The sequence below is a fragment of the Sus scrofa genome, chromosome 2 (genome assembly GCF_054392235.1).
Source record: "Sus scrofa isolate SSC_HxYL_T2T_F1_AM1 chromosome 2, Sscrofa_HxYL_maternal_Yorkshire_Landrace_v2.0, whole genome shotgun sequence".
Taxonomy (NCBI): domain Eukaryota; kingdom Metazoa; phylum Chordata; class Mammalia; order Artiodactyla; family Suidae; genus Sus; species Sus scrofa.
The window spans coordinates 47,027,740-47,041,823 of record NC_139384.1 but is presented as its reverse complement, the minus strand read 5'-3'; the positions used below and the strand labels follow the sequence as shown (position 1 = coordinate 47,041,823).

The 14,084-nt window shown below is 47.9% G+C and overlaps 1 protein-coding gene across 4 annotated transcripts in view; it reads left to right on the top strand.

The window, feature by feature from the left end:
• Nucleotides 1–14,084, top strand: part of INSC (INSC spindle orientation adaptor protein) — an 864,422-nt gene that overhangs the window by 820,355 nt on the left and 29,983 nt on the right. For all 4 annotated transcript variants that reach the window (XR_014837251.1, XM_085011965.1, XM_021083296.2 and 1 more), the window contains 2 exons: nt 9,387–9,453; nt 13,566–13,721. Coding sequence is in view for 3 of the 4 variants with exons in the window: in XM_085011965.1 (XP_084868091.1) it covers nt 9,387–9,453; nt 13,566–13,721 (223 nt within the window). In the remaining variant the exon portion in view is untranslated. The remainder of the gene's footprint in view (nt 1–9,386; nt 9,454–13,565; nt 13,722–14,084) is intronic.

The following is a 14,084-nucleotide window of genomic DNA, read 5'->3' as shown; positions in this document are numbered from 1 at the left end:
GGTTATCTTGTCCAACTCACAGCAGAGACTTTCATGGAGTGGGACTTTATGGCCTTTAGAAATTAATTTCTTTCACAGAGGTGAAGGGTGCTGGTATTTTCACTCCCCATGAAGGCATGTTGTCTGCTTGGCATTTTCGAATTCCAGATTTTGTAGCATTTCTGAGATCTCGCTGTGAATACCATTATCCCGAGTCCATTTGCCAGAAGTGCCACTTATGAGGTATGACAATTTTGACTTACATTGCAAAAGCCCTCTATAATTTGTAAAGCCCCATCATGTACATATATGATCTAGCAGAAATAGTACAGGCTTTGGGTTCAGACAGACCTGAGTTCAAGTCCTGATTCCATTTCCCAGCTGTGTGACCTTAGACGAATTCCTTCACCTCTCTGAGCCCCAAAACCCTCATCTGTATTTCCTTCTTCCTTGTGTCTTAATAATAATTAGATAGCATAATGCTTGTAAAACAGTTAAAAACTCTCAGCTGAAAAAAATGCACAGCCTAAGAATTGAGAGTTATGTTTTATTCAGCAGACGAAACTGAGGACTTAAACCTCAGACACAGCATCTCAGAGAAGTCTGAGAGACTGCTCTGAAGAGGATAGAGAGGAGACAGGATATATAGGAGTTTTTGACCAGGTAATCACATCAAAAGATTACTGTTAAAGAAAACCAGGTATTTCACATTAAGGAATTCAGTGCCTTTTCAAGTATGAGAAGATGCAAAAATCTGGGCCTCTTGAAATCATTCTTTCTTTCTTTCTTTTTTTTTTTTTTTTTTTTTGTCTTTTTGCCTTTTCTAGGAGGTTCCCAGGCTAGGGGTCGAATTGGAGCTGTAGCCGCCGGCCTACGCCAGAGCCACAGCAACATGGGATCCGAGCTGCGTCTGCGACCTACACCACAGCTCAAGACAATGCTGGATCCTCAACCCACTGAGCAAGGCCAGGGATGGAACCTGCAACCTCATGGTTCCTAGTTGGATTCATTAACCACTGAGCCACAACGGGAACTCCCTGAAGTCATTCTTTTGATATGCACCTTCTCCCTCTGGGGCCAGTATCTTGTGCTTTCTCATTCTTAGTCTCTTCAAGGTGCACAGTGTGGGTGGGGCTGCAGTGACTGATGGCTTGATGGCAGGCATACTGTTTTTATCCTGAGTTCCCTCAGGGCTCACCATTGGCCAGGTTGTAATGTGATGATGGCTTGATAGCTGCAACATCCCCTGTTTACTGATATGGCAGGCACTGTTCTTTTCATTGGCAGAACCAAAGTGATACTCAAGAATGAATGGGCCAGGGATCTCTTGATAGAACCAGGGACTTGGATGGGTTCAGACAGGGACTGGGCAGAAAAGTATGGCCAGGAAATGTGGTTAATGTGGTGATGAGTGCAGTGTGGTATTTCAACCTGTGTGTATTTCAATCAGTGTGGTCATTTCAATCTGTGTGTGGGTTTCTGCAGATTGTATTATGTGTATGTGAGGAGGGGGTGGGGGGACCATAAGCCACTTAAAGGAGTGAAGTTCATTTGCATATGAATAGATATATGCATATCTACCCTTCTGGAGAGGCTAGGAAGAAGTCAGGATCTCTCACCAAGTCCTGATTTGCTCCAGAAGTCAAGGGAAAACAAAGTCCAGAGAACATCAACTGGCCTTTCTTTTCTTTTCTTTTTTTTTTTTTTTTTTTTTTTTTTTGTCTTTTTAGGGCTGCACCTGCGGCATATGGAAGTTCCCAGGCTAGAGGTCAAATTGGAGCTGCGATTGCCGGCCACAGCCACAGCCATACCAGATCCAAGCCCCGTCTGTGATCCACACCACAGTTCACCAGCAATGCTGGATCCTTAACCCACTGATTGAGGCCAGGAATCGAACCCGTAACCTCATTGTTCCTAGTCAGATTCATTTCCGCTGCTCCACAATGGGAACTCCTCACCATTTCTGATGCTTTCTAATACTGTAAGGCTGATGCCTTAACCTTAATACAATTCCCAGGGAGAGAGTTTTGGCTTCGTTCACCAACAGCTTGGTACCTACATCTAAGGTACTTCTGTGGCCTCTGTGGCCTTGAAACAGACAGTATTAACAGACTAAACTTAGCCAGAACACACACTGGGACTTGAACCTCCATGCCAGGACTCGAACCCAGCCTAAACCCAGATTGGAGCTTGAACCCATGGTTTTAAATTAGAATCACTCACCCTGTCCCTGGACTCACTGAGGTTCAGGTTCTTAATGCCTCTGTGCAGAAAGAATTCAGCGAGAGACAAAGTGATAGGCAAGAAACAGATTTATTAGGATAGGATACTTGTGAGATGCAAGCGGGCAGGCAAGGAACCTCTGCCAGAGGATCTGGTGGGCCACAATTTTACCATCCAAAGGAATCGGGGTGGAAAAAGACAACCTCTTCCTTTCTGGGAGTAATAGCTCCTCCTTGGTGTCCCATAGGTGGTTATTCAAAACAACAGAAGGGTGGTCCTCAAACTCCTGCCCTTGGTCTGAATCTGAACGCAGGCCTTGTCCCATTCTCCTCCCCACGACCTGGGGCAATTCTCGCACGACCACTAGTCAGGCAAATCTGCCTTGTTCTGCTGGCTTTTTGGAGAAATTTATTCACTTACAGTGATCTCCCAAAGTCCCCTAGATTTCCCCCTCTCTCTCCGATCCTTTCTTGGGACTTCTACAACTACCTGTGCCTACCCCATCCCTATCAGCCCTCCATTCTTGCCCCTTTCAGAGCGAGGAGGGAAAGCTGGGCCTGTCCATGAGAAGACCCAGGTACCAGAGGATGGGAGCAATATCTGTCTTGGGGCTCGGGCAGGTGCTGTCTAGGTCTCCACACCTGTCTGGTTCTCTCAGCTCCTGACCACGTCCATCAGAGGGAGGAAGAGGCTTCCCCAGAGAGGATGGGAGGAGAGGACAGGGCCTTCTCCTGGACCCCTTGCCTCTCTGGCCTTGGAAGCAAGTGTGTTCAAAGAGACCACACCCTCCATCTCTCAGACCCCTCCATCCTTCAGCCCCATGTCCTTGACCATTCTTGTGGCTGTCTGACAGGGAGATGGTGTGAAGGGAAGAGGGCAGGACAGAGAAGCACTAGGACTTCCCCTAGAGGCTGAAAGGGATTCTGCCATTAACATGGTACCAGAGCTTTAGAGAATTAACACAGGGAGAGCAGAAATTTACTTTTTCCTTTTTTTTTTTTTTGTCCTTTTTGGGCCACACCCTGGAGGTTCCAGGCTAGGGGTCGAATCAGAGCTGCAGCTGTTGGCCTTACCCCACAGCCACAGCAACATGGGATCCAAGTTGCGTCTGCGACCTACACCACAGCTCAAAGCAATGCTGGATCCTTAAGCCACTGAGCGAGGCCAGGGATTGAACCTATGTCTTCATGGATACTAGTCAGATTTGTTTCCACTGAGCCACAATGGGAATTCTGATAATAGAAATTTAAACATTCAATCTAGCAATTAAAGAAGTACTTCTAATTGCAGTTCCATGAACTCTTGGCCATTTTACCCTAATGACTGCACGGCATAAAAATAGTCATAACTTTTCATTAAATATTTGTCAGATTTTCTTTCTTTTTTTTGTCTTTTTTTTTTTTTTTTTTTTTTTTTTTGTCTTTTTGCCATTTCTTGGGCCGCTCTCACAGCATATGGAGGTTCCCAGGCTAGGGGTCTAATCGGAGCTGTAGCTGCTGGCCTACGCCACAGCCACATCAACGCGGGATCTGAGCCGCGTCTGCAACCTACACCACAGCTCACGGCAACGCCAGATCCCTAACCCACTGAGCGAGGCCAGGGATCGAACCTACAACCTCATGGTTCCTAGTGGGATTTGTTAACCACTGCGCCACGATGGGAACTCCTGTCAGATTTTCTGACTTGTAAGTTCTATTAGATCAGAGCTCCTATCTCTATTTGGGTGTCTCAGGTGTTTCTCACTTGTCTTTTAGGTGATGTGGTCTTCAGGGTTAGTTTATGACAGAGCAAAGGAAAGGGACAGGGGCAGAGTTGGCGTGTGATCAGGGCTGACATTGTTGGGGTTGCGAGACAAACCTGAGATTGGTTTGTGAACAAGTGTTTCTGGAGCCAGCAGCACAGAGTGAGCCTTTTCCTCTACGTATTGCTAATGCCAAAAGGCTTTGCCACCTTCATCCTCAGCACACCAGGGCATTTCTTCTTGAAGCAGTGACATGGAATTACCCCTATAACTCTGGTTCAATTTGCTATTTGCCTCAATGTTCTTAAGGTCTTTGGGAGGCCAGAGGAAAATGATTTTAAAATACCACAGAGGAGTTCCCGTTGTGGCTCAGCAGGTTAAGAACCTGACATAGTATCCATAAGGATGTAGGTTCGATCCCTGGCCTTGTTCGGTGGGTTAAGAATCCAGGGTTGCTACAAGCTACAGCATAGGTCACAGATATGGCTTGGAGCTGTCATTGCTGTGGCTGTGGTGTAGGCCAGCAGCCGCAGCTCCAATTCGACCCCAGCCCAAGAACTTCCAGATGCAGCAATGTGGCCATAAAAAGAATTTTTAAAATGCCACAGAAAGTAATGAGCACAAAATTTGTTGCGTTCTCTGCTGGCAGGGGCTCCTCCTGCTCTGAGATCTTGCTTTCCTTTGAGAGGGATCTCACATTAGCTGCCCATCTTGGCAACACACTGGGTGTTGCACTGGTTGGTACGTGGCAAAGTCTTTCTAGGCTTGAGTCCTTTCAGGCTCTGACAGGGGCAAGTTATACTCATTTTATTTAACAAATGTTCTGGGTGCTTGACGAAGCATGAAGTCATTGACTACTCATAACAGTCTTATGAATTATCTCATTTTTATCTTCTGTAAGTAGGCCATATCATGCACCTCACCAAGAATTGTCCACCTCCTAATCCCCACAGCCTGTGAATAGGCCACCTTAGCTGGAGAATGGGATACTTTCAGATGTGATTAAGTGAAGGACCTTGGTATGGGAATATTATCCTGGATCATCCATGCGGGCCCAGGGTAACCCCAAGGATTCTTAGAAGAAGGAAGTAGGAGGGTTAGAGCCAGAGAATGAGATGTGACGGAGGAAGCAGAGGTCAGAGCAGTGGGGTGCCAGGAGCCAAGGGCTGTGAATGGCCTCTGGAACCTAGAAAAGGCAAGGACACAGATTCTGCCCTAAAGCCTCCAGAAGGAAGGCGGGCTCTGTCATCACCTTGATTTTAGCTCCTTAAGACCCACATTAGGACTCTGATCCCTGGAATTGCAAGATAAGATCATGTAGGTTTTTTGAAAAATGTATTTCATTGAAGTATAGTTGATTTACAGTATTATTTTCTGCTATATGGCAAAATGATTGTTTATATATATATATACATTTTTTTTTCATATTCTCTTCCATTATGGTTTATTATAGATATCGAATATAGTTCTCTGTGCTGTACTCCAGGACCTAGTTGTTAAAATTGTATAGTTTGAAGGCACTAGGCTTCTGGTAATTTTTTTTTTTTTTAATAGCAGAAATAGAAAACCAGGAGTTCTCTTTGTTGCTCAGGGGTTAATGAACCTGACTAGGATTCATGAGGTTATGGGTTCAATCCTTGGCCTTAGTCGATGGGTCAAGGATCTGGCATTGCTATGAGCTGTGGTGTGGGTCACAGACACAGCTTGGATCCTACATTGCTGTGGTTGTGGCAGAGGCCAGCAGGTGTAGCTCTGATTCAACCCCTAGCCTGGGGACTTCTATATGCCATGAGTGCGGCCCTCAAAAGACCAGAAAAAAGAAAAAAGAAAGAAAGAAAGAGAGAAAGAAAAACAAATATGCTTCATTAGCTAAGGCACAGAAGGGTTAAGTAACATGGTCAAGATCAGATGGAAAATAATGATAGATCCAAGATTTGGACTAGGCTGGTCCATGCACTTAGCCACAATGCTACACTGCCTCTGACCTAGGGCCTCTCTTGGGGCCAATACCCTCTGTATTTATCAGATACCTACAGAGGGATGAGCACCCTCTCACGGAGGAGGAATAGGATTTAATTAAAAATCATCAGGAGTTCCCATTGTGGCTCAGTGGTTAACGAATCCGACTAGGAACCATGGGGTTGTGGGTTCGATCCTTGGCCTTGCTCAGTGGGTTAAGGATCTGGCATTGCCGTGAGCTGTGGTGTAGGTTGCAGACGCGGCTCAGATCCTGTGTTGCTGTGGCTGTGGTGTAGGCCGGCAGCTACAGCTTCGATTAGACCCCTGGCCTGGGAACCTCCATATGCCGCGAGAGCGGCCCAAGAAATGGCAAAAAGACAAAAAAAAAAAAAAAAAAAAAAAAAACATCAGACAGGAATGAATCAGCCTGCACCAGGGGAGACCTGTTCCTCTGGCTCCTGTACTCTGTCCCCTGACAGCACTGCTCTCTTTTAGCCAACAAGGTAAACCAGTTGTCCCTAAAATCCCAGCCCTGGGCTTGCCTGTGAGCAGAAATGCTGTTGATCTTTTTTCCTGTCTACATCACAGTACACACAAGCATGTTTCAAAAGGGGGACTCAGAGCAGGGCATAATTGGCATTTATTCAAATTGTGCTTAATTGAACACTTCATCTGCACCTCAGAAAGCCACATGGGGTACAGGTTCTGTAAAGAGGAAGTAATTTTCATTAACAGGATCTAAATTAGTCTGACACAAAGACCTACCTGTGCCTGTGACACAGCTAGTAATTGCCGGGTAATGAACCTCACGCTGCAGACAAAGGTTTCCTTTTCCTTTTTTATTTTGCCTTTCTGTTCTTTCCTTCCTTCCTTCCTCCCTCCCTCCTTCCTCCCAGCCTTCCTTTTCCTGTGGTTCTGTGTCAGGGAAGTGTCTTTACTCAGTGGCCGGGCTGGTAATGGTTGGAGGGAGCAGCCCCTGTGTCATAGGAACCAAGGTTGTGCTGCCTGCTACCACTCAGAGCCCAGAGAAGGCCACGTGGACTGCAGTCTGGCACAGACTTGGCTTTGTGACTCCTTCCTCCTAAGACTGTGCGCTTTAGGAGTTCCTGTTGTGGCTCAGTGGTTAGCGAACCTGACTAGTGTCTATGGGGACGCAGGTTTGATCCCTGGCCTCGCTCGGTGGGTTGGGGATCCTGTGTTGCCGTGAGCTGTGGTGTAGGTCACCGCTGTGGCTCAGATCCCACATTGCTGTGGCTCTGGTGTAGGTTGGCAGCTGAAGCTCTGATTGGACCCCTACCCTGGGAGCCTTCGGTGGGTTGGGGATCCTGTGTTGCCGTGAGCTGTGGTGTAGGTCACCGCTGTGGCTCAGATCCCACATTGCTGTGGCTCTGGTGTAGGTTGGCAGCTGAAGCTCTGATTGGACCCCTACCCTGGGAGCCTTCACAGGCCACAGGTGCAGCCCTAAAAAGACAAAAGACAAAAGAATAAAAAGAAAAGACTGTGCACTTTATGCCTCTTGGAAACGCCATTTTTTTTTTAACAATATCTTTTATCTATTTTTCTCTTCCCACTCCTTCCACTCAGCCCTGAACACTCACAATCCTAAAAATAGGGTGAGGGAGGGCTTTAAGGACTAATCCTCCTTTAGACCTATTGTCTTTCTCAAATGCAGATAGGAGCTTGTCATTCCCCTCATGAAACATCTGGTGATGCAGAGTGGCCTTCAGGATGAAGCTTGTGGGGTATGTCCTGTTCCTCCCCTGGCCACCCACCCTATCATACTTATCTACGCAGGCCACTTCCACATCCGAGCGGGAAGGGCTGACACACACAGATGCCACAGCCACCTGAGAAGGCATATCCCTGGCTCAGAAGGTTAAGGATCTGGTGTTGTCACTGCTGTGGCTCAGGCTGCTGCTGTGGCACGGGTTCAATCCCCAGGCCTGGAACTTCCACATGTTCCCTGTACGACCAAAACAAACAAAAAAAAAGCCCTTTCCAGCATGTCTTTATTGGGGAAGGGAGAGGACAGATATTCTATTAATGTGGCAAATTTTTTTTCTGTTTAAGAGATATGTTATATGCATTTATCATCCAGAGTAATATACCAATATTGAACCAATTAAAATCTAGATAATAAGCTTTATGGGTCAGTGTTATGTTGCATTACTATGCATTATCCAGTTTCAGAATTGAAGCTGCCTGAGCTGTAGCAGGAGATCGTCATCTGCTGCCTCAGGGGTGGGAGCACAGCCTCTGGTTATACCGTGTGACAGGCTTTGAAGAAACTTTTCAAGAGGGATAGGCCTGCACCAAGGAACCGTGTTACTTTATTTCATTATTGATTTTAATTGTATTTATTTATTTTGTCTTTTAGGGCTGCACCCATGGCATATGGAGGTTCCCAGGCTAGGGGTCAAATTGGAGCTGTAGCTGCCAGCCTACACCACAGCCACAGCAATGCCAGATCTTTAATCCACTGAGCAAGGCCAGGGATCGACCCTGCGTCCTCATGGATGCTAGTCAGATTCGTTTCCACTGATCCACAACGGGAACGCCCTATTAGTGATTTTCAATTACCACTTGAGAGTACTGTCTACATCCAGGGAAGTGGGTAGATTTTTAATTTGCTAAATTTTATGTCAAGAGCAGTGGGTGGTGTCTGAGGTAACAGGTGCCACGTTTGTAACATAACAGTGGTGTTTGCCACCCTGGTACAGTTTGGGGTCTATGGGCAGGGGCCCCTTGCTGGTCACCCCTTCATCAGTTTTGTGCTGTGAGTTCTCTGTGCAACTTTGACTATGTCAAGAGGGTGGAGATGGGGAGTGCTGTTGGCTGCCCAGCCCATGATGTTGTAACCAGGGCTCCCTGTTTACCTGGTATTAGCGTCTCTTTCCTACAGACAGAGCCCTTCAGCCATGACTGACAAGCAAAGCTTGCAGCCTACAGACTTAGAAAAGCGTAGCTGAGCAAGAACGCTTGTCAGATTGCATACAATACCTTAAGCTCAGGACATAATGCAGCCTTTAGTCTCCAAGTCACTATTTCTATCTGAACCTCCAGATCATTTCAAGTTGAACGTAGGTGGGGTTCAGTATCAGGGCAGGAAGCTGGGATGGAACGAACTCAATCCAGGACAGGGGCTAGACAGAAACCTGCCAGTTACAGCTGCATTTCAGGGCCTGGAGCTGAAGGGACCCTGCAGAAAGGTAATGGAGACTCCATCTTCAGGTGACTCTCCAGCGGTGTCCTAGGGAGCCATCCCCAGGGCCACATGCCGATGAATGACCATCAGTCCCTGGGGAAACACATCTGGGTGGCAGAAGCCCATGAAGACGGGAGAAGATACCATGGAAGGATGGGCCCGGTGGACCACGAGGAATCACAGGCTAAAGGAAGGCTTTGTAGCCCCTGGCTCATCTGTACAGAGTGCCTTTTGGCTTGGGTGTGCCCATTTCCTTAGCTTCTTAATTCCCTTTTCCAGATTGTGACCATCTTGGCAAACATGTCTGTCCTGGAGCAGTGCGCCTCTGACATCATTCAGGAGAACGGTATGTCTTTGCAGCAGTGTGCATGCTGTGTGCGTTACGTGGCTCTATAGGACCTTGCACCTTGGTGTTTGTGTAAAGGCCTTTGTGTAGGCTCGCAAATTTGTTTTTTGTTTTTGTTTTGTTTTGTTTTTTAGGTCTGCACTGGTGGCATAGGGAGGTTCCCAGGCTAGGGGTCAAATTGGAGCTATAGCTGCCAGCCTATGCCATTGCCATAGCAACGCCAGATTCGAGGCACGTCTGCGACCTACACGACAACTCACAGCAATGCCGGATCCTTAACCCACTGAGCAAGGCCAGGGATCGAACCTGCAACCTCAAGGTTCCTAGTTGGATTCGTTGCTGCTGCACCGCGATGGGAAATCCAAGGCTCATAAATTTGTACACGTGGTTCTCCACACTTGCAGGAGCACATGTATGTGTGCTCATGTGGGCAGCTGGGCCTGTATATAAATGTTTGCTTGCTTCTGTGGGGCTTCCATTCTAGTGGGAGGCAGATGCTGAACAAACGATAGAGAATGCTAAGTGCAGAAAATACTGCAGGGAAGACAAGAAGATAAATCCAAGGTGGAAGGGTGGCAGTTGCTATTAGGATGATAAAGAGAAGACTGAGATTTCATTATGTCCCAAAAATAAAAACCTATTCCTACAAAGGATGTGTTCCAACTTTAAATCATGCCCGGGAAGAGTCTGAGGCGGGGTTTCAGGTCAGGACCATCTGGATCCCTTGGTGCCTCATGGAGAGCATCTCTCTCCTCTTGCTCCCTGCTCCCATCTTGTGCAGAAGGTGTCACTAAGGTCCAGGTTTCGTTGACCCGGAAACCGCACTAAACAGTTTCCTGCTGGAGGACAGGTCAGCTGTCTTGCAGCTGGGAACCAAGTAGTGAAGGCTTCCCCTGACTGAGAAATAAAGGAGCAATTAGCACCCAGTTGGAAACCAGAGGCGCTAATGAGGACGAGTGAGCTGGGAGTCTGGGCAGCTGCTTCTGCCCAGGTTGCCTGCTGTTTGAGCAAACATACACATTCCTATCCCCCATTGCTGTATTGCTAATTGAAAGTCATCATTTTGTGTGAATTTTCTGTGATTTCACATTCATTTATTTGATATTCATTCCCATATACTTGAGCTAAGCACTATTCAGGATACTTTTTATTTATTTTTGTCTTTCGTCTTCTTAGGGCTGCACCCATGGGATATGAAGGTTCCCAGGCTAGGGGTCTAATCAGAGCTGAAGCTGCCAGCCGGCCTACACCACAGCCACAGCAATGCCAGATCTGAGCCACATCTGCAACCTACACCACAGCTCACGGCAACGCCAGATCCTTAACCCACTGAGCAAGGCCAGGGATTGAACCTGAAACCTCATGATTCCTAGTTGGATTCATTTCCGGTGAGCCACGATGGGAGCTCCACATTCTGGATACTTTAGATATACTTATTCATTAAAAGGACAAAAACCCTCTCCCTACAGGCTCAGCCACTGGCCTATGAGAAACTGTTCTTTGTCAGACTCAGGTGTGAAACTGGGGTTTGGAAAATGACTTCTTCCTGGGACCAGGAGGAGTTAGTAAAATTTCTTTTTTCTTTTTGTCTTTTCTAGGGCTGCTCCCAAGGCATATGGAGGTTCCCAGGCTAGGGGTCTAATTGGAGCTGTAGTCACTGGCCTACGCCACAGCCACAGCAATGCAGGATATGAGCTGTGTCTGTGAGCTACACCACAGCTCACGGCAACACCGGATCCTCAACCCACTGAGCAAGGCCAGGGAGCGAACCTGCAGCCTCATGGTTCCTAGTTGGATTCATTAACTGCTGAGCCACGACGGGAACTCCAGTAAAATTTCTTAATCCTGTGGCACTATCTGCAGTTGTCATTTTGATGCCCACTGTTCATGTCCCCACAGGGCAAAGTCAGCCCTGACTTTGTCTTAGGGACATTGTGGGCATGAGAGGCTTTTGAAGACTGTGTTCCATTCTGTGGCCAGGAAGGGGGTTGAAGAGAAGCACCTTCCCCCAAGTTCAGTGTGTGTGGTGGCAGAGCTACAGGGCTGAGAAAGGCAGGGCCTGCAGTGTCCCCGAGGCTGTAGGAGGGAAAAAATGGGGCACTTACTCAGCTCACCAGAGCGAGAAACGGCCCTTCTCCAGGACGGCATAATCTTAGGAGCCACAATAAAATTACTCATAGCCCCCTGATTTGGGATCTGGGAGACTTAGAAATGGAATCTGGTTCAAGTAAGATTTAGAGGCACGTGACTGAGGCACTGGCCAGGAAGTGATTCCTATGTGAACTTGAAAAGTTGCTTCCACTCTCCAGACCTCAGGCGCTGGCTGTGAAATGGGGGAGAGGGAGGGGTTGGGTTGGAACTTGAAGGATCTGTAGGGCTCTGTGGTCTTAAAAGTCAGAGGCTGCAAACCTAGATGCCTAGAGGACCCACTCGGGTAACATAAACGGATGGTGTGGGCTCGGCAGCGACTAGATTGATCTCATGTAAAGGAGTAACCTGGGAGTTCTCTCTGAGGCTCAGCAGTTAATGAACCCGACTAGGATCCATGAGGATGTGGGTTCGATCCCTAGCTCGCTCAGTGGGTCAAGGATCCGGCGTTGCTGGGAGTGGTAGTATAGGTCAAAGATGCAGCTCGGATCTGGCATGACTGTGGCACAGGTCGGCAGCTGTAGCTCCTGTTCGACCTCTAGCCTGGGAACTTCCATATGCTGCAGGTGCAGCCCTAAAAAAGCAAATAAATAAATAAATAAATAATAAAGGAGTAACCTTATAAGCGTCAACAAATTGTTGATATGCAGAAATGTGGGCCCAGTGTTCTCAGATCAAGAAAGAATTTTTCAGAAGCCAGAACTCAGGATTTTTATGGAATCTCCCAATTAGCATGTTAGCCAAGATGTTAAAAAAAAAAAATAGTAGACAATGTGTAAAGCAAGAAAACAAAGCAAAAATACATCTGTGGGCCATGTCTGGTTGAAGTTCTAAGTAGGCAAATGCCTCTATGTGCACAGAAGATGGAAATTCACGACAACCTGTAGGATGGGAACTATTTGTATGGCGGGCGAGAGGGGAAAGAATATCCCCTGCAGAAAGAATTAGGTGGGCGTGGAGTTCCTGTCGTGGCTCAGTGGTTGACGAATCCGACTAGGAACCATGAGGTTGCGGGTTCGATCCCTGGCCTTGCTCAGTGGATTAAGGATCTGGCATTGCCGTGAGCTGTGGTGTATGTAGGTTGCAGATGTGGCTTGGATCCTGCGTTGCTGTGGCCCTGGTGTAGGCCGGCGGCTACAGCTCTGATTAGACCCCTAAGCTGGGAACCTCCATATGCCACGGGAGCTGCCCTAGAAATGGCAAAAAAAAAAAAAAAAAAAAAAAAGAATTAGGTGGGCAAAGGCACGAGGTGGGAGTGGGTGTGGGTGTGTGTGTGGGTTTGTGGGACAAATCCGAAGACAGATCCGGTTTCAGGGGAGGGCAGGGAGGCTCTTGGCTGGCCAAATTCAAGCCAGCTACTCCACCCTCTCCTGCTACGTGAATCCCCCCAAAGCATTTGATCTAGTGATTATCCAGCTTAGGTTTGGGTCACCTCCCTCCAGGGGGACCCACCATGTCTGGACCTATCTCAGATGCGGCCATTATCTGGAGTGAAGAGGTGATGGATGGTAACCTGATTATCTGAGTTCTGATACCAGCTCCCCACTGCTTACTGTGTGACTCTAGGCAAAATGCTTCACGTCTCTCTGGGCCTCGGAGTGAATTATAACAGACAGTACTTAGTTTATGAGGAGGTTTTAGGGATCATGCATTTACTGTGTATTTAGTGCAGCATCAGGGATGTCATAAAAGCACAGTAACATCATTAAACAGAAATTAAAAGGATGTCCTCCAGATGTCCCTTCCAAGGATAGCGACTAGGTCCATGGAATCAGAGACACCCCCAGGGCAGAGGAAGTAGATGAGGCGACCTCGGCCAGGCTCCTCCTCTTGTTGGGAACCCTGTGCCATCCCAGCAGCCTTTGCTTGAACCCACAGCCATCCATCCAGCTGGCCCCAAGGAGAGGACGTCTCCCTGCTCAGGCAGCTCTCAGCTCTTCATCTGTTCATTGTGTTCCACCCAGGGGTCCAGCTGATCATGGGCATGCTGTCTGAGAAGCCAAAGTCTGGGACCCCTGCCGAGGTGGCAGCCTGTGAGCGAGTCCAGCAGAAGGCTGCAGTGACCCTGGCCCGTCTCAGCCGAGATCCAGAGGTGGCACGAGAGGCTGTGCGGCTGAGCTGTGAGTGGTGCTGTGGCAGGAGTGGTGAGGGGGGACTGGGGCTGGGAGCAGCCTGATTTCACGGTGGCGGTGCTGAGGAAGGACTCAGAGCAGGGCTGGTGTGGGGGGCCCAGGGTGCAGGCCTTAGGTAGCTTCCTTTCCCCTGGGGCTGAAGCAAGGAGGAGTCTAGAGAGGTTCAAGGTGGCCAGAAGAGTGACTCACTTGCAGGCTTCCTGTTTAACGAGGACCCGGTTCTTTCTTTCATTCATGCATTTCCTCATTCATTCATTCACTCATTCTGTTATTTACTTTTTTTCTTCACCACTCATTTGTTCATTCACTGATGAATTCATCCTTTTGCTCATTCACTCATTGACTCATTCA